The sequence below is a fragment of the Rhipicephalus microplus genome, chromosome X (assembly GCF_043290135.1).
Source record: "Rhipicephalus microplus isolate Deutch F79 chromosome X, USDA_Rmic, whole genome shotgun sequence".
Taxonomy (NCBI): Eukaryota; Metazoa; Arthropoda; class Arachnida; order Ixodida; family Ixodidae; genus Rhipicephalus; species Rhipicephalus microplus.
In genome coordinates, this window is record NC_134710.1 from 69,486,507 (window position 1) to 69,512,810 (window position 26,304).

Below are 26,304 nucleotides of genomic sequence, written 5' to 3' on the forward strand. Positions count from 1 at the left end.
AAGACGATCTAGGAGATGGGGAAATGCAGGTGTTCCCATAGTAGTGTACTTTTTTTTCGGCAGCAATGGCGACCACCCACCATGGAGTCCAACCAGGGGACGCTGAAGGACTTAATAGCATAAGGCTGCAGACGCCAGCCGTACATTGCCACTATAACCAAATATAACTACTCAAGGTTGAGTAATTACACAAGGTTAACCCTTGCCGCCAGGAAAAATCGGAAGTAAATGGAAGAGAGAAGAAGACAGGACCGATTTAAAGATGAGAAAAGACTAAGATGTAGGAAGAGAGAGATAGGAAAAGGCGACTGCCGATTTCCCCTGGGTGGGTCATCCCAGGGGTGCCGTCTACGTGAAGCCGGGGCCAAAGGGGTGTGTTGCCTCTGCCGGGGGGCCTTAAAGGTCCAATCACCCAGCGTCAGCTCAACCCCCAGGATTCCCTTTTCCCCAGACACGGCAAAGCCACGCACGGCTAGGCGTGGGAGGGAGCCGAAACTCCCCGTTAGCTCGGGTCCGTGGTGTCGCTACACACCAAACGCCTACTTGCGCAGGCGCCCCTGCGGGATGGTCACCGATCGAGCAAAGACGCTTTATAACATAATTAGTGAGTATTTAGCGTCATCCTGTCAAGCCCAAGATGTCAACCTGTGAGGCTGAGAAGGCAAAGACATCTCAGAAGACGTCCTTTATTGCATCTTGTAGGCCACATGGGAATGAAGCTGAAGCAGACGGCATAATTCACATCCTTGTTCGTGCTCTAGCGTACATTGGCATGCAACAGAGGAATGAGCCTCCAGCGGCTTGAGGAGGCTTTGGCGAAGCAACGGAGAAAAGGAGCCGACGATCCGTCTAACGGGCGCCGAGGCACCCGAGTAACTGTCCCCTAGTTGGAGCACCACATCCTCGAGGTCTAGGCTCTAAGATTATCGGACTCCAATAGTTGAATTCTTAAGATAGCGAACATCCGCACCTTGCGAGGCCAGGGACTTCCTACACGCCGAATGTATATATAAATGTTATTTCTCTCTCTCTCTAGGGGACTTCACACTCAAATACTATAAAGCCACGAAAACCATGCCATGAGGACGACTTCGGGTGATACCTAAGGTGCTTTTGACAAGGAGAAGGTGAAAATCCACATTGATAGTGCGTGAGTGTCACGAGTCCCAGGTATTGCCGTAGTTTCTATCGACACACTCCAGTGCTACTACAGTAAAAAGAGAGAGAGAATCAGGTGGTTATGGTCAACGTTAACAGAGTAAATGCTTCGAACAGATACACAATCGCCAGTGCAATTAGCAAGGCTCTTGGACTGTAAGATGTGAAAGACATGGCTGTAGCCAGACTCAGTGGACATGCACAAAATGGGCAGAGAAATCTGCGAAATGAAAGCAATGCACATCCTGATGTGAACTATTCAGCATATCCGATTCACACAGGTGTTGACCGTGCAAGTCTGATGCTCGGTGCCTATTGTTGGATACAATTTTAAAAGCATGCAGCACTTCGTCAAAGGTGGATACTCTAGATTATGGGTCGGCAACCAGCGGGCCTCATGCGGCCCCTGGCACAAATTCGGACCTCCCCTTCCCTCCCCCCTTCCTGCTCTTTCACTAACTTAGAAAGACTTCCACAATGTTCAGAGTTTGTCGCTCACACGACCTTGATGTAGATAGCATTCGCGAGTTGGCTAACAATGTTCTGAATCTAAAGTCGCGATTAATGAGTTTTTATTTTTTTGGAACCTATGTAACTTGGAACCTGTGAGGTGAGTGCTGAAAATAAACATGACTTCTATTCCACCTTTGGACATCATTACATTATTGTCAATTTGCAAAATGTTTTTCTCCTTACGTACATAGCATACTCCCCTCCCCTCTACAACCACCCCCTCTCTTCACTCAGACGTGTGGTCCCTGCCTCACCAGCTTCATGCCATACTGCGGCCCTCCACTTGAACAAGGTTGTGGTCCCCTGCTCTAGACTAACCTCAAGAGCCACGCAGATGCTGACCCTGTTTTTGGGGAGGATCACTGAGTGCGTGAGCGGGACAGTTTTTTCTGTCCCAGAGGCAATCAGTAGCTGCCCTTCAGTCATTGAGATGGATTATATATTGTCGCGAGAGGAAGCGACATATATAATGTCGCAATATGGACTGCTTAAGTATACACTCTAAAAAAAGAAAGAATTATAAGGGCGTATTCTTGTCCCACAACAATAATCCTCATCTATCTTGCGTTCCTTTCCTCGCCTTATCGCCGCAAGCCTGGCACTACCCGGTCACCAATGGCATACGCGCTGTCAGCGCGACATAGGATGCTTGATAGGAAAGTGACCAGCGCAGTCTTTTCAAGAAAAGAAACGCGAGCAAGCCAGATGGCGATTATTGTTGTGGGACAAAAAGGCACCTTTTTACTTGATATTCTTTCAGATTGCAGTATATGCAAGTGACATGTCACCTTGGATGACGACAACAAATTGCGCGCGTGACTGCCCTACAGCTGTGGCACGTGCGCGCCCCTTGCATTGAACGCAAGCTGGGAGTGACTTGTCTGAGCTACGACTGTTAACTTGTTCTTTCCTGTAGTTGATTCAGTGATTTCACTGAGTCAGTGATCACACCACGGCGCTCAAGACGCTAGCGGCAGAATGCAACTTTGGGACAAGCAAAGACACTACGGCAGACATTACACAACGTAATGCTGCGTGATCGTTTCCTTTGCGATCTTCAGAATGAGCAGATCCAGCAACAGCTGTTAGCAGAAAAGGATTTAGCAGTCAAGAAAGCTCTTGATTGTCAAGTTCTTGGATATTGAAGTCGACTCGGGTACAGCCTGCACACTCATCAGTGAGGCCACGTTCAATGCCACATGAACAGATGACCCACCACAGCTTCAGACTGACAACATTCTCTTACGCATATGGTCAGGACAGTCTATTCGGGTTCTCGGGATGCTGGCTTTCTACGACAGATTCTTGAAGAACAGGGCAACAGTTGCCAGCTGTCTCTACCAGCTCCTTCAGAAGGTCATCACTTGGAGATGGGAGCTTTTGACAAGCTTAAGACAATTGCTTCTCAGTCAGACTGCACTGGCACACTACGACAAACAGAAGGAGCTTCTTGTCTCATGTGACGCTTCACCATACGGCATAGGAGCTGTTCTGTCTCAATGCGACGACCAGAATAGAGAGGCGCCAATCTCTTTTGCATCTCGGACTCTAGGGCCGGCCGAACGCAATTACGCTCAGTTGGACAGAGAAGGCCTTGCTGTGGTGTTTGCAGCCCACAAGTATATTGCGGGTAGAAAGGTGACTTTCGCCACTGAACATCAACCACTGCTCGGCATATTGGGTCCACAAAAGCCAACGGCTCAAGTTCTTTCTCCACGAATGACCAGATGGTGCATCAAGTTATTGGCGTATGACTACAGCATCATCTACAGGCATGGCAAGAACCATCAGAACACCGATGCATTAAGCCGATTGCATTTACAATCACAGGTCTGTCTAAGAAATGAAATGTGAGCAAGCCGGATGTCGATTATTAATTGTTGTGGAACAAAAAGACCCTTTTTACTCTATATTTTTTAGATTGCAGTATATGCAAGTATACTGCGACTAGTGTACTCTCCACTAACTCTTATTTCTAACTGTTCCCATTCTAGGCTTCAGGAGGTTTTCAGAAGCCTAGAATGGGAACAGTTAGGGATAAGAGTTAATGGAGAATACCTTAGTAACCTGCGCTTCGCCGATGACATTGCATTGCTGAGTAACTCAGGGGACGAATTGCAACTCATGATTACGGAGTTAGACAAGGAGAGCAGAAAGGTGGGTCTTAAAATTAATCTGCAGAAAACGAAAGTAATGTACAACAACCTCGGAAAGGAGCAGTGCTTCGAGATAGGTAATAGTGCACTTCAAGTTGTAAAAGACTATGTCTACTTAGGGCAGGTAATATCCGCAGAGCCGAACCACGAGATTGAAGTAACTAGAAGAATAAGAATGGGGTGGAGCACATTCGGCAAGCACTCTCAAATTATGACGGGTAGATTGCCACTATCCCTCAAGAGGAAGGTATATAAGAGCTGTATCTTGCCGGTACTTAGCTACGGGGCAGAAACCTGGAGACTTACAAGAGGGTTCAGCCTAAATTGAGGACGACGCAGCGAGCAATGGAAAGAAAAATGGTAGGTGTAACCTTAAGAGACAAGAAGAGAGCAGAGTGAATTAGGGGACAAACGGGGGTCAAGGATATCATAGCTGAAATCCAGAAGAGGAAATGGACATGGGCCGGGCATGTAGCGCGTAGACAGGATAACCGCTGGTCATTAAGTGTAACTGACTGAATTCCCAGAGAAGGCAAGCGAGTTAGGGGGAGACAGAAGGTTAGGTGGGCAGATGAGATTAAGAAGTTTGCGGGTATAAATTGGCAGCAGCAAGCACAGGACCGGGTTAACTGGCGGAACATGGGAAAGGCCTTTGTCCTGCAGTGGACGTAGTCAGGCTGATGATGATATGCAAGTATAGTGATGAACTCAACATTGTGATTTTAGCACTAAAAAGCACACGCTCTTACTCTTTGTTAAGTTCATCTATTTAGCGCTAAAATCATGATGAGATCCCACCAACTCTTCCAAAAACAAGTTCTTACATAGTGGTCAAGTCTGTAGTGTTAGTTAAACATGCTAACGAGTTGTAGCTAAAGTACACTCAAAGTTGCTGCTTTCAATGGCCTTTTGCTAACGAGCTGTAGCTAAAGTACACTCAAAGTTGCTGCTTTCAATGGCCTTTTTGAGCCTGATGAAGGGAAGGCAATCTCTGTAATGTCAATTACATGGCAAAGCTTTTACAAAGCCCTTGTTGTCATAGGAATATGGAGCTCACGAACGAAACTTTCTCAAAGCCCACATGACAGCATCGAAGTAAAGCTCTTCAACTGACACTCTCCAAAAAATAAGTAATGTGAAGGAAATTCTGGTAAAACGCAAGCTCAGTCTACTTTTAGATGTCCACGAAATGCTTGAAAGCCAATACTTCTGATGCCCAGTTTGACCACCTTGTAAATATTAAGCTGCCACAGGTGGTGGGCTTTCACAGACAACTGGTAAAAGCTGCTTTGTGTATATAACCCAAGAGCAGTGCCACAAAAAGTAAAAACGTGTGAGTAAAACCATCTGCACTAAACTCTCAGATTGATACATGCTGCACTGTTAAATGGGACGTCTCAAAGAAAGGTGAAACCAGCTAACATTGTGGATATTGCCAGCAGTCTTGAATCCATTGCAAAAGACTTCTCTGCTGAGCCAATCATTATATGACTACTGACCTACCTTCGTTTTGGAGACTGAAGACATGAATCCACTTCAACAAAAGTAAAATGAACTACCTTAGTTGTGCGATTCAGCTAGAATGCTTTGGTTTCCCGTGCAACACAAATAGCACAAACCGGCTCTATCAACACTAGACGCGTATAGATGAGACTCTGGCTAAGATCATGTCCTCTAGTTAATTTTGGGAAACTCTATGGCCATAGAGAGGTACTCTCTGCCCCTTGACAGGTACTGTTGTAGATAGGGAAAGATCCGACGATTCCTCGGCCTTGTCCCCAGCCTGCCAGTCATCAGTCACAGTCAAGCCTCGTCGGCCTTGTCTTTGCCACGACCTACTGTACTCCTGACCTGCCCAGCTGGCGGCGGTCTGCAGAGCTGCCTGCGCCAGCTGGGCAGGTCAGCTGGGCGTTATTCTCTTGCAGCTGACAGCACATCACAGTGTTAGTAAAACTGGACAGTTTTCCAACACGCCCTACCAAGAACTGCGCAGCTGCATTGTGGGGCTAAAGCATATGGGCAATTTGTGCCATCGAGCAAGCTTTTGTTATTGTTATGAAGCCCAGTAGCACATAGTGCTGGGATTGTTGACATAGTTCTTAAAAGGCAGTGTGGGTTAACATAGGCACTGCTAAAGTTGAGGCATCTCCGTTACAATGCAGACGAAAAATGGCTGCAGACATTTTATGTTACTGAGAGAAAGCAATGAAAGGCATGGCACCAAGACACCATACCATTTACGAGTTTGCAAGGCATACAATCTTGGCAGGTCAACTGCGCCAAGGCGAATGAATTGTAAACAAGAGAGCCACAAAGTGCTTCTAAGTGTCAGGCTGTACGTCACGAAAATTGAGCTCAAGAAAGTGAGCGCATAGTGTGCACCGTAGGTGACTGCATCTGCTTGTATATCACAGCAAGGTCGACAGCTGGGCTAGTTGGTAGAGTTCCATTTTGAATATAGCAATGCAAACAACAGTATGTAGTGGACACACATCGCAATTAAGCTGATTGTACAAGTTGAGCGAGAACGGTTCAGCAAGAGTTTCATGCCACGCCTTTAGTATCGGCTACCACCGAACAATGTATTTCGCCTTTCTTATCTAGTTACACCTGTATATCTACAAGCTGACCTCCCAGACAAATAGGTATTTTATGGGTGTCATACTGTCAATTTTGATCGCAAAGGAATCTGACCAGATAGAATTTCTTTGCCGTGATCACTGCTAGCTGGTTGCAGAAAGGAGTCGGCCTGATCTAGCTGGTTGCAGAAAGGAGTCGGCCACTATTGAGAAAGACTGAGGCTATACGCACGACGTCGTGTGGCTCATCCGGAAGTGGCTATACGCACGACGTGACTGTTGTGCCACCCCGTGACAAGTTTGTGAAGCTTTTTTTTTTCTTCCCCGACGGCGCGAAACTGGCGAACAGCCGGCGAACCAAACGCCGCTCGCCAGCGTGTTTTGCAGCGCTTCTTCCCTAGCCGGCCGCGTCGACGCTCCCGTTTCGCTCAGCGCACTAGCAGAGAGAAATTGAAGAGATCTTGGTGCGCCTGTGAGCGCCTTGCGTTCTATGTCATGGCGATTCAAGTAGGCGCTACGTTTAATACGTTCGAAGAATTTCGTAAAGCGCTAAGCGATTTTCAAATCAACAACAACATTCTCTTCGTCACCAAGGCGACCAAGAAAGTTGAAGTCGTGAACGCGCGTCTCAGTGTTGGCTTAGAGAGGCTCGACTCTAAACTTAAGTACGCTAACGCGACTTACATCTGCAAGCATGGTGGCGTCAAGAGATGTTCCGGTACCGGCATCCGACCTCGTCAAAGGTAAGCCAATAATGACAGCATCTATTTGTGCAGTTTTATTGATCGGTGCCTAAAGGCATATTGTGTGCAGGACAATGAAACAGGAATGCCCAGCCACTATTGTAGTCGCAGCACGACGCGCAAGCCAAACGCTTGAAATCACGAAGGCTGACCTTAATCATAACCATGAAGTCAGCAGCCAGATCTTCAGCTTCGACCCAGAGACTCGGCGACTCACCAGCGAAGAGCAGGAATATGAGCTACCGCTAATGGAGATGAACGTGCCCCAAGCGTGGTTGCGAGCAAACTTCACGAGACGACCGGTAAATAGACCTTAAATATGTGTCAATAGATTTTGCGAAATTTGATATTCATGATTAAACTTTCGATTATTCACCGAGTCCCTGCTAGGATGCATGCGGCAAAGCCAACTTATACTGCACGGTTTGGCAACATTCAACTCTATGGCAACATTCGTTCTTTTTTTTTTTTTTTTTTTTTTGCTCAAGGTTTCGCTGATTTGTTGTGAAGTCAAAAATAATAAGGTGATGTTAGCATTTTGGGGCGCAACAGCTAGCTAAGATATATAAGCTTATGCATTTACCGGTTAGAATTCGTTATCACGCTTATTCAATTTCGATCGATACCACAAGGGATTGATGTTTTATATTGCCAATGTCGACATGCTGTAGTCGTTTCTCGTGCACCTATACGCGCCCCAGTAGTTAGCACAGGCACTGCATGCACTTTCAGAATCAGTTCAAATGTTCCCGCTCCGGTGACAGACATTTTTACCGCGTTTTGCGAGCTGAGGAGCTGCTGCCCTCGACAAAAATGCACGCCACTCGTGACTTCGCCTCACCCACGCCTTACTTCTGCTACAACAGCTCCAGCTGTAAGTTTAAAGTTGGATATATCAGTTCCGACAAGGAGAGCGCTTATATCAGTTCCGACAAGAGTTAAATGGCTTTTAACATATTGCATTAGCTTATGCATTCTAATTTATCACATTAGGACTCCTCAATCAGCTTTTTTTAATTCCAAGTTTCCTTATGGTGTAACAAATGTTAACTACATAATTTTCTTGAAATATGCTCTCTTCCGCAGGCAAAACCGTCCTATCGAAAGACTTGTGCAATTTGAAGCGGAGTCTGGAAGGGTCTGATGAAGCTGAGCTGCTAATGCGGGAGATAGCTAACTGCCAAAACAATCACAAGGCGAAGGTGATTGCCATCACCGATGAGGCCAAACAGCTCCAAATCTTACTCGTGCGAACAGCGCACATGCAGCGTGCGTTTGAGTCCTTTCCTGAAGTGCTTCTGCTCGATGCGACGTATCGGACAAATAAGCTGAAGATGCCCCTTTTTGTTTTTCTTGTCCAAGATGGGTGTGGCGCTAGCCAAGTGGTTGGCTATGCCTTCGTGGCCTCAGAGCAGTACCACGTTTTGTCCAAACTTTTGGAAACATTTGTTAAAGAGAACCCCAGTAGCCAAGAGACTCAGGTAGTAGTTGTGGACAAGGATTTCACAGCGATAAATGCCATCCGCAACACATTCACAAGTGCCCCTTCTGTACAGCTTTGCCAGTTCCATGTGGTCAAGGCATTTGGCGTGGCAGCTGGCCGTTTGGGAAGGTCACTCGAAGAGAAACATAAGATGATTTGCACTTTCAAAGAAATGCTGCATGCTCCCACCATGGAAAAATTTGACGAAGTGAAAGCAGACTTTCACCGTTACGCCAGCAAAGAGGCAGTTGCATACTTCGATGAAAACTGGGGCAGCCTAACGGAGATGTGGGTCCGCCATATTTGTGACAGGGAATTCACGTTTGGTGACAACACAACAAATCGTGTGGAGTCGCACAACAATCTAATCAAGAAAGTGCTCAAGTCCTCCAGCAAGCTTCATGAAGCACTGGCCAATCTTTTGAAGTTAGCTGGCATGAGCAGACAAAACACATGCCATGCTGCAACACTACTCAAGACCTGCAACTTCTACTTGTACAACACCTCACACGACATCGAGAGGCAGTGCGAAAAAGTTTTGACTCCATATGCATGCCGTTTAGTGAGCAAGCAGCTAATGAAGATGGAAGAAAGCAATCGTGCAATCAGAAAAACAGCCGAAGATAAATATGAAGTCGCATCTGGAGTAGGCGATGCTTGCCATCAGGTTTGCCTGGACAGCCAGTCTTGCAGCTGTATAACATTTTCAAAGATGGGGCTGCTGTGCAGGCATTTCTTGGCAGTGTGTGTGAAGTTGTCAACAAAACCTGATCTAGACAAAGCAGTCTACAAGCGTTGGTTTAAGAACTACCAAATGAGCTTTGTTGGGCCATGTGAAGATGTGAATTCGGAAGAAAGCCACTGTCCAGAGAATGTCGAAATTGTTTCTATGCCTGGGCCCTCTTTCAAAAAGATGAACCGGAATCAGCGGTACAACTTTGCAATGCAGACCCTTAAAGCTCTGGCCGACACACTCGCAGACTGCCGCCCAGAGTTCTTTCAGGCATGCCTCAGGCATCTTGAAGACATAAACGCAGTTTGGCTGAAAGGGGACGATGCGGGAGAAGCAGGCTGCTCCGAAGAACGCACCACTGAAGCCAACTGCGGTGACCATGATCAGTGCAGCAGCGAACAACATGACAACGTCCCAGAGAACGGTTCGCAGATTAATCATACACAGAACAAGAGGAAGCAGGATGTAGAAGAGAATGACGTCCCTATCAAGCTTCCGATGGTTAAAACCAGAGGACGGCCAACCAAAAGGATTCGGCAGCGAAAGCTGAAGAAACTCAGAAAAGGTGGCCAGCCCATGCCTTTCTTGGAGCTCTCTTCAAAAGAACAAGAAAAATGTAAGCAAAATTATTGATTGCTAGAACAGTAGAACTTAACTTTCAGAGGCAGCTAGCAAGTAAATGAAAAACATTCATCATAGTACTCATAATACTCGAGCGGGTTTATGACAGAATTAGATTGCTGTAGGTTTTGTGTACTGCACTCCAATTTCACATATGCTTCAAAAATTTCATGTGCTGAATATAATGCAACTTAATTGTAAGCTTTATAACATTTACTTGTGCAGTGCAGATCTTAAGCCCCGAGACAGTTTCAGTACTTTCCCAATGGGCTATCTTAGTTAGAGTTTTCTACTTTATAGCATAAACATGCATGGTCCCGTATGTAAACAGCTATGGACGTTTGGTAAATCTCTCTTCGGCAATGAATTTTTTGTCATACTGATACAGAACAAAACAATTGTGTCAAATAGGCAGTATAACTCCACCTCTACGTTTCAACTGTTGAAAGGCTACTCATAGCTGTTGGTGGCAGTTATAATTGTTTCCTTTTCTGCCCGCTACTGTGATTCTGACTTCCATTGCTGGTGAGGACGTGGCAGGTCGTGCCCTTGATGGAAACTTCCAGGTGCAGGAAAGTCATGTAGAGGTTCGACCTGAATGTTTGCCAAGCTGCGTACTTGACTGCAAAGCACCATTACCAAAGCTGAAGAAGTACTTCACACCAGATGCCTGGCTTGCACTAACATCAGCGAGTAAGATTTTTTTCGTTTAAAACTGTTGCTTTAAATGACCATTTTGTGCACCACCTTTCTTGACAATTACAGTTGCAACTAAGAAGCAAGGGAGCCTGTGGTATTGCGGGCATTGCAAGGACAAGTACGATGGTGCATTGAACATGATCTGCTGTGACCAATGCCTAGAGTGGTACCACTGGTAAGCATGCGATTTTACAAATGTGTTGAGTCATGCTTACAGCAAATTTTTTCTTGGCAGGTCTTGCGCAGGAGTACAAGAAGAAGATCTCGGCCGGCACTGGTTTTGCCCCAAGTGTTCAGGCACCGCGTGATGGAAAAGACAATGCAAATGTGGAAGTTCAAGTAAAATCAGCTTCAACTTACTCATGAGTCCCAATAAAATCTGAATGCATACGTAAGCTTGTATGCCCCAACGTCTTTCTTTTTGTCAAGCTGGTGGCCGCCGTTGAAAATAGGGAGTCTTAATAAGTACTGATGGTAATAGTTGCATTCATTAAGAACGCTTTCAGTGTCAGTCGAGCCCACTGTAGAGATTTGTGCAACGTTGATGCTGGGCAAACGTAGCTCCAAACAGCAGGTATTAATTTGGCACTTGTAGGACAGTGTGTTGGCATAAGCGCGTTCAGGGTCCCACATGAAGGGAGCCAGTTCTCATTGGAGAAACCCCCTCCACTAATCCCAACTTCGAGAATTACCCCAGCACTAATTTTCTCCCCTAGCAAGAAAAAATCGTTCGTAAGGTGCCTCATTGACTCTTGCAGAGCCATGTGTCAGGAAATTTGCGTTCCGCGCGTTCGTCTGGAGGCGAACATCAATCTCGGCCTCCTGCGCATGCCTCAGTCGATCGTTCAAGAAAGGTACAGACCTGAGTACAAGAGAAACTGTATTTTGGATTGAAGTCACTCCACTTCGATGTCGAAAAGAAAGACAAAACGTGCGTTGTTCCCCCGTAAAACACTCGCTAAAATGCAACAAGGTGTGCGTCACACCTTGATCTGGTACTGCAACCGCCGCTGCGAAGGACTTGGGAGCACTGCCACGCACTGCCCGAACTTCATATGGAGGAGGTCGCACTCGTGACGGCCATAATCACGTATCGAAGGGCTCGAAAGCACTGCCCGAACGTTGGCCCGAACTTCGTGGACGATGCCGAACTCGCGTCCCTGTTCTGACAGCCGCAATCACGCATGCAAAAAAAAAAAAATGGACGACAAACATTCAGCGCCGAAAAAAAAAACAAGGCAAAAAAAAAATCATTTTGTTTTGCAAACTCGCCACGGGGCGGCACAACAGTCGCGTCGTGCGTATAGCCACTTCCGGATGAGCCACACGACGTCGTGCGTATAGCCTCAGTCATTGAGAAATTTGATCCTGATTGGGCTTAACTGCAATCAACAATGCATTATGCGCTACCGGTATCATCTGAATGGGCGCGGGGCAGCCATCGACGCCCATCAGCAAAGCAATATTCATTCGCGCCAATACTTCATACACTTGAATGTGGTGCGGAGCTTATATATAGTGCGGTGTCCACGCGTGCGTGCACGTTGACGATCGTGTCCCAATCATCGGAAATGAATTTTCAGAGTTCGACACATCTAGCGCAAGTGATCGATCAAACAGCTCATACTTTTCAAAAGTAGAGCGGGTGACAATTGTACAAAGCACTAAAACACAGCCTCCTTTATTTTCTGTGCCCGCGCAGTCAGTCCGCCGGGCCCGTTCGGCCGCCTCCCGCATCCTCCTCTCTTTTTGCGTCTGCTGTCCGCCAGGGGCGCTCGCATCCCAGAATCGAGTCGGCGCATTCAGCCGCGGCGACGCATCTCCAGGAAACCTTTGTTGCATACGTTTGCAACACCAATTATTTACGACCAAAACGGTACGTAGTACTTTCAGCAAGTATAATTGTAACTGTTGCTTCATTGTGTTGCGTGAGCAGGTGACACGCGGCATTAACTGAGTGCGTATAAACAAACAACGTCGTTTGTACCCCGCGTTTGCACGGCCGTTGTCAAGCGCGGCTATCATTTTTCGCGCTTCTTTCTGGCAATACTTTTCCGCGCGCCTATCTTCGCAGAGTAGTACTTTCAGCAAGTATGATATTTAACTGTTGCTTCATTGTGTTGCGCGAACAGATGACACGCGGCAATAAGTGAGTGCGTGTAAACAAACAACGTCGTTTGCACCTCATGTTTGCAGGGCCGGTTTCATGCTTTGCTATCATTTTTCGCGCTTCTTTCTCGTGAGGATTTTCCGCGCACCTATCAGCGAATTTCGCTAAGTAATCAGGAATGTTAGTTTACTGTTTCTCTCGTTTCTGTCTCGTGCAGCGGCCTACGCACACAAGTCTCCGTGGTTCATTCGGCTGTGATGACCCGCGTCAGGTGCGATGGCGTACTGTTGCGTCCCCGAGAAGTGACGTGGCGATCAGAAAAAGAGCCAGTGTGTCAGAATGTCCCACAGCAACGAAAAGGCGAGCCGTGCGTCGTAGCAAGTCCGACTACCCTCCGTGGAATGGTGATGATATCCCTACCAATGGCGACGGGCGTGATATGTCACCACCGGCATGCAGTATCACATGTGAGGACGGCATCCCTGCTACGAGGCAACAAAGCGATCGAGCTGTACAAGTATCAGTACCTACATTTGTCCCTTCCGTCGAGCGAATGAAGTGGCGACGGAAAGAGCGTGACCTCAAAGCACAGATTCGCCGCCTGAGAGAGACTGTAGACAAATATAAGCAAGAACTTGAAAAGCTCAAAGAAGATTGTTACGTTCTTGCCTTTCGTCATATCCGCGAAAAGGCAAACGAAAAGGACGTACAAGCGACGATCTTGTTGGAGCAAATCGAAAATTTCCAGAAGGTAAAGCCTACGTGGTCGGAATTGACAGTACGCCACGCAGTTGTACTGCGAAATCTCTCAACGCGAGCGTACGAGCATATGAGGACCGAAGGCATACTTCGCCTTCCATGTCGAAGCACGTTGGAACGTTTCATGGGGTCATCACGTGGAGAAGTAGGAGTGGCCAACCTAGTGAAGCAGAGGCTGTTTGCGGAGCTGACTTCCCACACTACGTCCCAGAGTAGAACGTGTTCGCTGATCATTGATGAAATGAGAGTGAAGCAGCGGCTTCTCTATGTAAAGCAGAGGGATGTGTTCATCTTGTTCGTTTCCGCAGGTTGCGAATGAATTAATACGCAATAAACAAGTTTCTCTACCGTTTCCTTGAAGGTATGGTGTTCTGTTCAATGTGCTATCTTGCGTACTTATTCTTTCTCTCTTGCATATGTTCTCTCCTAAATATTTAAGTGGCACACGGGAGTGGTATCACACTTTTGTTTTTTAAGCTTGCCGCGCTTACAAACGCGCAACGAAGGACCCACCCGTCAGTGCCGGCGGTAGCACCGGAGGTGAACAGGCTCTGCCGGTTCTGGGAAGGCAGCGCCGCGTGGTGGTGATTGCGGGAACTCAGCCTGACGGTCGGCTCCCTTTGATCCCGGCGGCAAAGCGCAGGCACAGAAAATAAAGGAGGCTATGACTAAAATCAATTGGAAGTTGCTTCATAGCGCGTGCCTCACTCACCAGTCGAAGTGGTCGAGTACGAATATCCTGGAGTGAAGAAGTATCACACCTTCACATGTGACAAAACATACGCCAAACTCCATAACAAATGCAAAAATTGACGCGTATAACTCAAGAAAGTCGCAAAAGAATAATTTGTATCGCACGAACTTTGCATGCGTTTGCAAGTAAACAATCCTCCATTGCAGACGATGTCGATCGAGCTCTTTGTAAATTTAATTCGAAACGCAAAGCGGCGTAAAAAAGTACAAATACTGCAGCAATAATAATAATAATAATAATCTAAGCAATCTAAAAATAATATTTCAAACTAATTTAAACTCCTCCGTAAACTTCGACGCGCCATGCACCTAATCAACGCGGCTTGAAATGTAACCGCATTGCATCACCGTTATGAAAGCTGTGCAGACACCGCGTTCATGCATTACCTGCACAGGAAGACAACCAGGTCACGTTTTCACAGTAAGCTTTTATTATAATTGATCGATATGTGGGGTTTAACGTCCCAAAACCACTGATGATTATGAGAGACGCCGTAGTGGAGGGCTCCGGAAATTTCAACCACCTGGGGTTCTTTAACGTGCACCCAAATCTGAGTACACGGGCCTACAACATTTCCGCCTCCATCGGAAATGCAGCCGGGATTCGAACCCGCGACCTGCGGGTCAGCAGCCGAGTACCTTAGCCACTAGACCACCGCGGTGGGGCTAAGCTTTTATTATAATGCTGTTGGTTGTAAGTGCTAGGCCTTCATTCCGAAAGAACATAAAACATTGGCCAGGTTTTTGATATCTTGGTTTTTCCAGAGCTTTGGAAAATCTACAAAATCTGAAATGATAAATAGTCGGTGAGTAATTGCAGGTCAGGAAATTCACTAACTAAACACTATGCAATACGTTAAATAATTAAGCTGCTCCATCAGATAGAGCAGATGAGAGACTAAAATTTTATTATTAGTGAAAGCCTCAGTCTAGTGCCAATGTCAACACAATGTTCTTGTCATCAGTGTACCTGTTCAGGCAGTGGTCATCATCGGCAATTGTAATTTTTGTGGTTTTACGTGCCCAAACAATGATACAATAAGGCACGCCGTAGTGGAGGGCTCCGTAAATTTTGACCATCTGGTGTTTAATGTGCGCTGACGTTACACGTACTACAGTTTTTACCATTTCGCCTTCATCAAATTGTGACCGCCACGGATGGTATAGACCTTTGGCTTTTGCGTCGTCAGCAGCCAAACACCCCAAGCACTGTATCTCTGCGGCGGATTCGTTTAAAGCAAGAATTTGTAAATTTGGCAAGCCAAATATGCAAATGCATTAACAGAGTGCTCACGACTACAGCACTGCGTACATCACCACAGCAGGTACCTCCAAGTTTTGGAATCTGAAAAATAATTTATTTGAAGAGATAGTAAAAATATATATTGATAAGCACACATTTACATCCTAAATTGAAGCCATTATTTTGAACCTGCCTTCTTTCCACTGCAGATTGATGGCTCCTCCAATGATCTCCAACCCACCCTGTCCTGCGTGAGCAGATTTCATTTTAATCCCCTATTTCTGGATTGCCTTTTGTAGTTTGCTGCCCTTCCTATCTCCTGGTATACATATTTTGGCTCCAATCAACAGTCTTTCCTCATGTCCTGAACTGCCCAGGTCCGCTTTGTACTCTCTTAAGATCTACTAGGATGTTGGTTGCTCCTGTGTGTTCCCAGATACATTTTGCTGTCATCCCATCTTTTAGAATTACGCCTACGATTTTCCATTCAATTGCACACTCTACAGTTGTTAGGAGTTCCTATACACAAGCAGTTGTGCATTTGTGTCCCATCAAAATACACTTGTTAAGCCCGGAATTGAACCACAAGCTTAAGCTCTATAGCACATTGTCCAACCACACCACAGCCACTGTGGTGTGGTTGCACAGTGGCTGTGCAACCACAGGGACTTAACTCACGTTTATAAGCAACAAAACACGTTAAAAGATATATAATATAACTACATACACCATCAAATGCACTTACACTGTTTACAGGAATACTTACCAGCAGCTCATACAACGAGCTTGGAGGCACCTTTCGTGCTCTAACACACGTACCATCCAGCTGTTATGTATGGCTGCACACCAAAGCTATGTATTCTGAGATTGTATCTATTCACTAAACACTTACCAACAGCTCATACAACAAGTGTGGAGGCACCTCTCGTGCTCTAACACACGTACCATCCAGCTGTTATGTACGGCTGCACTCCACCACAAAGGAGAGAAACCACTGGTCATAAAAGAATGGCTGTCGTGATAAGCGTGCTAGTGGACAAGCACTCAACTTGCTTCATTATTCATAAGTCCCAGTAACCCAATATTGGTTGAGCACTTCGCCATTTTGACAGCTTCTTTTGCTAACTGTAGTCATGCCATGCTGATGTGATTATCTGTGCCAACTCCACATTTCTGTCCATGAGCTGCTGTTTCAGAACTTCCTTTTGAGCTTCGGTAGGCTGTGAAAAACTTGATGAAAGTTTAGATGATCTAGGCTTCTTTGTAGAATAGAATCTGACTTCACGCTCGACTTTCTTGTTTCCTGGTTCATTAGATTGGTCTGGCATTTTTCTTTTCTTGTTGCCTTCAACAAGCTGCAAGACTGGCTCACACAACTTATTCGCTTTCTCAACCACTTCCTCCGACAATTCGCCATCCACTTTTGCTTGTTTGACAGACTCCATCTTCCCTTTGAATAATGCTGCCCTTGACACTTTTGTGGCTGCGTCCAGCTTCGTAATACTTTCCATTATGTGCAATGTCTGGCTCATTTCACTTGCTGTTTCAGGTGGGCTCTCATAGTCATTACTGTCACTGCTTGATGGTGTATTAGCAATGACGACACAGTGAATGTGCTTGCACGCTGTGAAATGTATCAGGGGCGCATAGCAAGTGCACCTGTAAGTATGCACACACACTGCACATTCCTTGCATCTCAAGGGACAGCAAGCGTCATCCATAACTTTCATCACGGTATAAGAGTGCCCTTTAGTAGACTGAGAAGGCACAGTCCTCATGCCATCTTCGTTTGATTTTGCACAGCCTACCATTTCAGTGCCAGACCTATGGTACCTTTCGATTGCACTCAACTTTTTGCCCTTTGCTCCTTTGATCATCTGGATTGCCCTCTTTATCAAAAAATGATCTGTCAAATCCATTAGGGCAGAAATGAGTTTATCAACACGCTTATTCTTCCTTCCCTCTAACATGCTGTGCTTCAACGTCCTGTGCATACTCTCAAGGTGCATATAGGTGTTGATACCTGCCCTAGTCTTAAAGCAGTAGGCCCACTCTTGAGGTCTAACAGTATAGTTATTTTTGAAGTACTTCAGAAAAGCATTCAGTTTTGCTTCTTGAATGTCAAGAAATGACTGAAGATACTCTTTAAATTCTTGTTGGCAAGGAACTCTAAAATGAGTCTCACGTTGTGGTAAACATCCAGCCTCAGCTTCTTTTCAATGCACTCATGTATTTTCTTCTGCCAATTCCTATCCACATCCCAGGCGCAAAAAAGTTTCTGTTGAGGAGCACCGATAACTGATGACTATGCCTTATAAAATTGTGAGGCATCATCAGACATAAATGTTTTAGCCTCCACTTTTTTGCTGATGGCGAACTCAAGGTACCTGAAAAAAGATGCGAAGTATTTCTCATTCGTCTTATTTCAGATAAAATAGGCTATAGGTATACCTGATCCCACTTCATCTAGCACAAGAAGAGTGGTCAGCTCAAACTGGTACCCTGTAGTTCTATGTGTTCAGTTGAGACACACAGTCCCCGTGCCCAATTCTTCCAATAACTGTTTTTGTGGCTCTGTCATCAGAGCAAGGGCAAAATCAGTCGCACCAAAAGTACCATTTGGGTCCACTGCACCCTGTGCCTTATGCAGGCGGACAAGCGTTTCACCTTTGTCTCGCATTGCTTGCACCCACATATCTACGCTAACAGCTTCGTTAGGGTGACACTGTTCAGGAGCAGTAATGTGAAACTGCCGCTTGATGTTATGCAGAGTTATGCGCTCTGCTAAATGTGCTGGTCTTAGCTTGCAACAGATGTTGTTATAATTTTCATTACGGTTTTCATGGGCATACCGCGCTCCAGGTGCTCCGCTATGTTGGCCTTTTCTTTGTCAGTCATCCTCAAGTGCTGAATTTCTGCTTGATGGCCGTAGTGCTTCTTTTGCTCCCTAACATATATGCAGATATCTTCAGCTGCTGGACTCTGAGTGTTCTCCTGCTTCGTCACAGTGAGAACTGAAAGACATATCTTACCGGACTTGCAGGTACCCTGACTTTTCTCTGGACGTTTACCATGACCTTCTTTTGGTCTAGCCACTCCTGATCTATTACAGTATTAGTGGGTCCTTGTTTGCCCACTGGCTAGCTTTTTGGGAGCCGTGCGGCGTACAAACAAACAGTTCTCGTTGGCCTCTTCCTGTGCTTTTCATTCACTGAATTCTGTAATGCAAATAAGGCACAGTATTACAGAGAAAAGTTAAATCAAAGTAATGGAAATGAGTTTTGCGAAATTCTGCAAGGCGGTGGGAGGGGGGTTCACAAGAAAAGGAAAACAGACGACCACCCACTTTTAGCACAAAGCCACAAGAAAATCTACGTGGATTTTTCAGAAAGAAAGCCTTTTAGATGCCAAAAAAAGTTGATCCTGGTACGCGCTTTACTTTGTGCCCCTGAGCATCGAGTTGTCAATGAATTCATTTTCACGCGGACATCTGCTAGCTTCCTAGTTAGCGTAGATGATAGAGTGACCGCCCCGAAAAGGCATTGGTCCCGAGTTCCAACTTGGACCAAGACAAATTTTTTGGCTAATAAGAGGCTTTCTTTCCGAGAAATCCGCATAAATTTCCTCGCGGCCGTCTCGCTAGTTTGACACACCAAAATTTGTATTGCAGGACGCGATTGTATGACGAACATAAACTTTAGGTATTAACGTGAAAATATGGATGTCATGACATAAGTACGTGGTGAACATAATGACAGGTCATGCATTGTACGTACTAGAGTACACGTTTGGCTAGAATGGTATTAAAACATTGTACGCTGATGCGTGCATGACAAAGAAACTAAATGCCATGACATGGATGACTTCATTTGCCAAAAGACATACAAGGCGATGTATACATCCCTTTGCTGGCTGCTTCGCATTACATCAATTCTTACAGCACATGGGATCTGCTTGAAATATTCTGTTAATAGCGCATCCATGAGCTCCGTCAACAACTTCTCTGGTATGGTATTAAAGGGTACCTGTGACACAAATTAAACGGGTAGTTTCCACCACTTCCTGTCAAACTGTGGATTGCACAGATATCGTTGTGCGAGTGACAACACGAAAAACAAAGCAGTTATAGTTTTATTTCAACAGAGAAACGATGTTGTTTTTGAAGTACAGTGACACACACAGTGGCTATATTCGTGATTGGAAGTGACGACACTGTTTGTGCATTTTGATTGGTTCAACATAATAAGTCTCATGTAATATTCATAAGGTTCCAGATATGCCACACAATTGGGCATGAAAAATTAAAAAGTATTTCTTATACAATAGGAGTTTCATTCCTATTGTTGCATTCCAAAAGCATTCCTTATACAATTGAATACAAAAGGAGTTGTTCTTTTAAATACTAACTTGAAAACAATTAAAAAATGATGCTACGAGTGCTGCACAACAGCTACTGCGAGGCGAGTCTTCTGGTTTGCCTCTGTAAGAGACACGCAGTGATTGGAAACTGACACTAACGTCAGCGGGAGAGTGAAATGCGAGATGGAACGTATCTTGTCGTCGCATGCTCGAGTTTTGAGGACTAACTTCGCTTTTAGTTCTACAATCTGCATCATTCTTTTTGAGTTCATCTGGGCTTACATTACTACACACATTCCACTCTTAAAAAAGGCAATTGCAAAAGTGTCGCAAGGCCCTTTTAAGCATTTTTTTTTCTCTTAGTTTCCTTGTTTCCATGGGCATGTTAAAGGCTGGTGCACACCGGCGACTAGCAGCGGTCGCGCGACCATTTGCGACTGGTCGCAACCAGTCGCGAACGGTCGCAAACGGTCGCAAAGCGACTGCGTTGGCCAGTCGCTTCTTGACCGATTTTTCAGTCGCGCGACTGCAGTCGCAAAGCTGCTTAACCAATCAGCGATGCTCAATTTTTTTTTTCATTGCGCTGGCTTCCTGCCGCCAGATACAAACGAGTGCGTTCCTCTAGGTCTGTGGCACCATGGCCACCACGGAATACTTGGCTTGGAGATGGCGGGCCGCAGCAACTCGAGCAAATTGTCGAATTTACGTGGTGGCATTCGCAAGAAGCTAAACACCGTCAAAGTAAAGAGAAAATAAATTGTGCACTGTCTTTTTCCCGTATTCGGAAACTTTTTTTTCTCTTGAACTTGACTTGTCAGCGCATTCAACGCAGCGTGTTTGGAAGGCGTTTGTACTTCATGCCTTGGCAACGACTTAAGACTCCACGTTCGAGACGCATTTGTGCTGCATTGTAGGCTGTGGCAAGTCAAGGGAAATTTAAGGATGGTTTCTGAATACGTACGACTCTCGGAAATACTCCTCGTCGTGTCAGCGCAGCTCTGAAGGCAGGCGGCTTGCATGGCCGGTCAATTCCCGCGATCGAAAGGATGGTCACATCCACTACCGGCTTTTTTTTTTCTTTGGAGGCATCTGTGATGCCAGCGCTGACACCATGGCACAGTGCATCAGCACCATGAAATTGTCTTGTTCTTCGCTTGAATCGAACTTGACGCTGTTGGGAACGCTGTGCGAGAACGGACTCAGCTGGCGGCGATCAGCTGATCGCGCCGGTCTCAGGAGTTCTCGCTCATAACGAGATCCGGACGTGACTCTCCGGTTTTGCGACTTCCGGTCGCTCGCATGCAGCCTCTGTCGGTGTGAACATCAGTCGCTTTTTGGTCGCCAGTCGCGAATGGTCGCGCGACCGCTGCTAGTCGCCGGTGTGCACCAGCCTTTCTCCTGTAATCTTCTGCGAGTAAAAAAAGCTTGAGGAACAAAAGAACAGTTTCTTTCATGCTCATGTTCTGCAGCACTCGATGTTACCACGTGATGACTGAAGGAACTACATATATGGTGTCTTTCAATTGCAATAAATGTAAGTTGGAAGCAGCCCTTTGTGTGTCGTTTTCGCTGTCCCGGTCTGGCGTGCTCACCTGTTTCAATACATCATAAGTCTATCTGATATATTTGCACTGCATTTTTTTAAATTAGTGGAGGCAGGTATATGATAAGTTCTTCGCAGAATTTCTTGCTTCTTTAAATATAATGCTAATATATCTCCAGTTAAGATGCAGAAAGTACTGCTGAACCCACAAATTGGTTATTAAAATATCAAGTACACCATACTATAATTCCAACTGCGCTCCAGCTTATTAAATATTTGACTCAAATGACCGAATTATATTACATTGCGTTGAAGAGACAAGCGCATTTTCTCTTAGCTTGGAAGCTTAAGCCTGTCTATTGTTCCCCGCACGAATACTTCATAAAAACGTTATTTCCTCGTTGCCTTGATGCAAAATCACTGGTGAAGTATGGCACACCACAAGAGCTCAATCAAGCCTCAATCAATGCTTGCAAACGTTTGCCAGAATTACAACATAAAATCGACGATATCATTCACAAGAGCATGTGCGTCCTGTCCAACACCAGAAAGGCATGTGAGCTTAGAGAGAAAAACAATAAGTGACGCAAGCCGCAGTACTTCCTGTGCGATCGCGAGCGGCAGTTGGCCCTTCTGTGCACTCTTTCATTTTCCACGGGACAAGCACACGAAAATTACCTAGCTGGCTCAGTTAATACACGTGCAAGCGATCACGTGCTGTACAGCCTCACCACAAAAGATGATAATAATGTACTAGAATTGCTTTTTCTAACAACTATCAACCGGTTAAAGCATGGGTCACTGTTCGCGACAGAGTTCAGACTCCGGCGAAAAGCATGTCAGTAGTGTGGGGGGTGGCTCGTGCGCCGCGCTATCCTTCTAGCCACCATAGCCATGCTATGGTGGCTAGAAGGAGTGGTGTCACCATCGTGGTGGTGGTGGTGAAACATTTAATAACCATTAAATGGTTACAGAGAGGTGATTGGGTTGGGGCCTTATTGGCCTCCTACCCTCGCAGCACAAGGTGGAACCCCTATTCCGGAGCTCCATTGGCAAGAAACGCCGCCCGCGCCCGTTGAATCAGGGCCTTTTGGGCCTTCATGTCTTGACAATCGAGCAGGGCCGCCGCCCAGTCCTCTCTCGTGGGGTTGGGGGGGATAGATGTATTAGACTGGCACGCCCAGACGATGTGGAAGGTGTCAGCCACCTCACCACAGAACTGGCACGTGGCATCAAAGGATGAATTGAAATGTTTTAGCACCACCGGGCACAGTAGAGTGTTGGTGAACAGATTTAAAAGGAGGCGCTCATCAGCGTGATGCAGTCCCTTACAAGGGTCTGGATAGCGCCGGTTCTCCTCCTTGTAGTAATTGCTAATATCTTTGAATGAAAGGGCCGAAATGTCTGATTGGGAGTAGGCTTCCAAACACAGGGAGATAGCCCGGGAAGAGAGTGCGCGGGCGGCCTGATCGGCTTGTTCGTTACCCCTGATTCCTTGGTGACCGGGTGCCCAAACCAAATTTCGTGGACTTGGATTAGCGTATCGACAGCTAAATTCCAGTATGCGCTGAGCAAGCGGCGAAGCCCACCCTAGCTGATAGTTCCGACAGGCCCCTCGTAAGTCGGTGATGATATGTTTAGAAAAGGGATAAGTGAGAGCCAGAGCGATGGCAATCTCCTCCGCGTGCGTTGCGCTGTAGGCTTTGAAAGTGAGCCCGTTTTCGGTGTTTGTGTTGTGTATGACTGCGGCCGTATACCACCCCCCACAGTGTGGTCCAGCAACGTCCACGTAGCACACGTGTTCCTCTTGACCAAAGTGTCGCTGCAACGCTTCCGCGCGCGCCTGGCGGCGACCACTGTGGTTTTCTTTGGACATGTTGCGGGGAAGGGGTCGGACCCGGAGGGCGCGTCTCCAAGGTTCTGGCACTCTCACCCTTTCCTCAATATAGTAATAGTGTTTGATGTGTATTCGGTCCAAGAGGCGGCGACCGGAATGGGTCTGTGCAAGGCGCGTGTATTGGTTAACGAGGTGGGCTTCTCGAAGTTCCCGGTAGGTATTCACCACGCCCAGGGCCAGAAGTCTCTGGTTGGACGTGGTGAGAGGGAGGTCTAGAGCCCACTTGATAACTTTACGGTGGATGACCTCGAGTTGATCATCCTCGCGTTTGCGTAGGTGCAAGTAGGGAGTCAAGTAGACTATTCTACTCGTTACGAAAGCATGGGCAAGCCGCATTGCATCCCTGCTTCGTAATCCGCCCCGCTTGTTGAAGACCCGGCTCACCATACGGCCCACCTGGTCTCCCACCATGCGAAGTTTGGCTATTGTGGTGTCGGCCTTGCGTTGGTGGTGTGTGAAGAGGCCAAAGACGCAGATCTTCTTAGCCTCACGGATCGGCTCGAGGGAAGACTGATATGGAGCTGAGTTGTGTCCTGAGGGGAGAAACGTACGTGCACAAATTCTGACTTAGCCGGGACACACTGGAGTCCGCAGTAGGTTGCGTAGTCGTCGACTACAGTCGCTGCTGCTTGCGACATGACTCCATGTGACCCAGGTTACCTTGTGGGGCCCAGATCATGATATCATCCGCGTAAAGAGCGTGATGTACCTCTGGTAGAGAAGCCAATTCGGGGGGAAGACGAACCATGGCTATATTAAATAGGAGGGGAGAGAGGACCGCGCCTTGAGGAGTTCCCCTCAAGTTGATGACGTATGTCCCTCACCATGTATGCGTATGTAGGCTTGACGGTCTGTAAGAAACTGTCTAACATAATTACATGTTTTATAACCACAGTTGGTCTGACTGAGGCGGTCAAGGATTACCTCATGCTTCACGTTGTCGAATGCCCCTTTAAGATCCAAGGCCTGGACTACCTTGTCATTGTGGGGGCATTCAACAGGATATAATATGTCATGGTGGAGCTGTAGAAGTATATCCTGGGCAGACTTCTGAGGGCGGAAACCAAACATGGTGTCGGCAAAAGTGTACTGTATTTCTAGAAACTCGGAGAGTCTGTCGCGCACCATCGTTTCCATCAGCTTGATGACACAAGACGTGAGGGAGATGGGGCGAAGGTTCTCCACGTCAATAGGGTTACCTGCCTTTGGGATGAAGGTCATGAGAGCTGATTTCCATTTAAGAGGGAGAGGAGTTTCTCCGTCCCAAATGCTGTTGATGTATTTGAGGAGCGTGGCGTTAGCTGCGTCGGAAAGATTGGCCAACAGTTTGACCGTAACCTGGTCACGCCCGGGTGCAGTGCCACGCTTCATCTTGCGTAAGGCCGCCTGGAGGTCCTGGAGCTGGAATGGGGTGTCCAACTGTGTGTTCTTTTTGCCTGCATAAGAGTATGCGGCTGTCCTGGGGTCCTTGGTGGTGCACAGGTATCGGTCCCTGAGCGTGTGTGCCAGCTGTGTTGTCGTTCCTGTAAAGTTGTGCATGACCTTTTGTAAGTGACGTTGAGTTTCTTTGCGTGTTTTTGTTGGATCGATAAGAGCGCAAAACAGGCACCACGTGTTCCGACCAGACATCTGACGTGCAGCCGTGTTGCACCTGTCCATGCGGTTAGTGTCGGCTAGCTAAGCAGCATATTCCGCAGCTTGCTCCGTGAATTCTAGAATGCGTTTCTTGAGGTTTCTGTTATTTTTCTGTTTTTTCCATCGTTTGATGAGGCTGCGACGGGCCTGCCAAAGATGGAGGAGGTGGTTGTCCATGTTCGTTCGAGTTTCTGTGAGTTGTATCAGCCCTTCGTGTTGTTTCAGTGTAGACGTCAATGATTTAGACCAGGTGTCGTATCCCGACTGGAGAGGGTCTACGATAGGTAGAGAGGTGCGGAAAGTTGTCCAGTCTGGGATACGAGCTTGTGTAAATGGGCGTTTTAAGAGACGCATGTACACGGTTGTGTTTAATACACAATGATCACTACCAAGAGTGTCCTGTGTGTTCAGCCAGTCGGCATGGCGTATGTTGCGTGTAATTGTGAGGTCCCGGCAAGTATCTCGTTGAACAGAGTTGCCTACACGTGTTGGGCTGGCGGGATCAGTGTGGAGGGTGAGTCCAAGTGTAGAAAGAAGTTCCGCAAGCTTCCTTCCACGCGTGTCCTCTGGCGGGTAGCCCCATAACCTGTTTAGGGGATTGAAGTCGCCAACAATCAGGAGGGGGTCCCTTACTGCCACCTGTATAGCTTGTGTGAAAGTTTCGCTGAACGTGACGTTCTTAAGCTTTGGGGGACAGTAAATGTTTAAAATATGAACAGGTGGGTCAGATCGCCTTATGGGCAGCACCGATACTATCGTGTATGGGAAAAGCGGTGTTGTGGGGAGTGTGACTTCCTGGGCGGTATATTGCTTGTGAACAAGTATACATGTCTCCGGGTTGTGTTGAAATGTAGTGTAATTTGTGAGTTCGACGTCCGTGCCGGGTTCCTGACGGGCAATCGTGGCAACAGGGAACTCAAATGAGCCCGCTTCTTGTGGTTCTTGAGACCTCTGCAGTTCCACTGTGTTAGTAACAACGGCTGAGTTGCTCTCAGCATCGTCCCGTTCCTTCCTCCGTGGTCCCGGCCGCGCCACAGAACACCTGGCCGCACCTTGAAGAGAGGCGTGCAGGTACTTCAGTTCACCGTGGAGCGGCGCGCAAGTCGCCACCGTGAAAACTTAGCAGGATGAGCATGATTTATAAAGGAAAGGGGGACAAAGATGACATAAACAACTACCATCCTATAACAGTGACATCAGCTGTCTACAAGTTAGCGATACAGATTATAAAGGAAATGCAGGCATGGATAGAGGATGCGGGGGTGCTGGGGGAACTGCAGAATGGGTTTCGGAAACAAAGGAGGTTGGAAGACAATCTGT

The 26,304-nt window shown here is 46.7% G+C and overlaps 3 protein-coding genes across 21 annotated transcripts in view; 2 read left to right on the plus strand and 1 right to left on the minus strand.

Annotated features, from left to right (window-relative positions):
* Nucleotides 1-14,474, minus strand: part of LOC142775603 (uncharacterized) — a 46,777-nt gene extending 32,303 nt beyond the window's left edge. For 2 of the 15 annotated variants that reach the window (XR_012886814.1, XR_012886813.1), the window contains exons 1-2: nt 14,267-14,471; nt 11,672-11,850 (exon numbers count right to left, since the gene is read on the minus strand). Coding sequence is in view for 3 of the 15 variants with exons in the window: in XM_075877098.1 (XP_075733213.1) it covers nt 10,901-10,959; nt 14,267-14,349 (142 nt within the window). In the remaining 12 variants the exon portion in view is untranslated. Of the gene's footprint in view, nt 1-10,900; nt 10,960-11,547; nt 11,851-14,266 lie in introns of all 15 variants that reach the window. The other 13 variants (XR_012886823.1, XR_012886820.1, XR_012886815.1 and 10 more) reach the window with 13 other exon arrangements.
* The window catches only part of LOC142775601 (uncharacterized), a 54,196-nt gene that overhangs the window by 7,710 nt on the left and 20,182 nt on the right, over nt 1-26,304 (plus strand). Inside the window, exons 1-3 of one of the 5 annotated variants that reach the window (XM_075877092.1) lie at nt 14,624-14,728; nt 15,760-15,801; nt 18,513-18,593. The exons of 1 other annotated variant lie outside the window; for it this stretch is intronic. Coding sequence is in view for 1 of the 4 variants with exons in the window: in XM_075877090.1 (XP_075733205.1) it covers nt 15,764-15,801 (38 nt within the window). In the remaining 3 variants the exon portion in view is untranslated. Of the gene's footprint in view, nt 1-14,579; nt 14,729-15,759; nt 15,802-18,512; nt 18,594-26,304 lie in introns of those variants that run through there. 3 more of the 5 variants (XM_075877090.1, XM_075877093.1, XM_075877091.1) reach the window with 3 other exon arrangements.
* On the plus strand, nt 8,974-10,911 carry LOC142775602 (uncharacterized). The gene is made up of 2 exons (XM_075877097.1): nt 8,974-9,981; nt 10,553-10,911. Exons 1-2 carry the CDS (start codon nt 9,069-9,071, stop codon nt 10,582-10,584), a joined length of 945 nt encoding a protein of 314 aa, XP_075733212.1. The 5' UTR covers nt 8,974-9,068; the 3' UTR covers nt 10,585-10,911.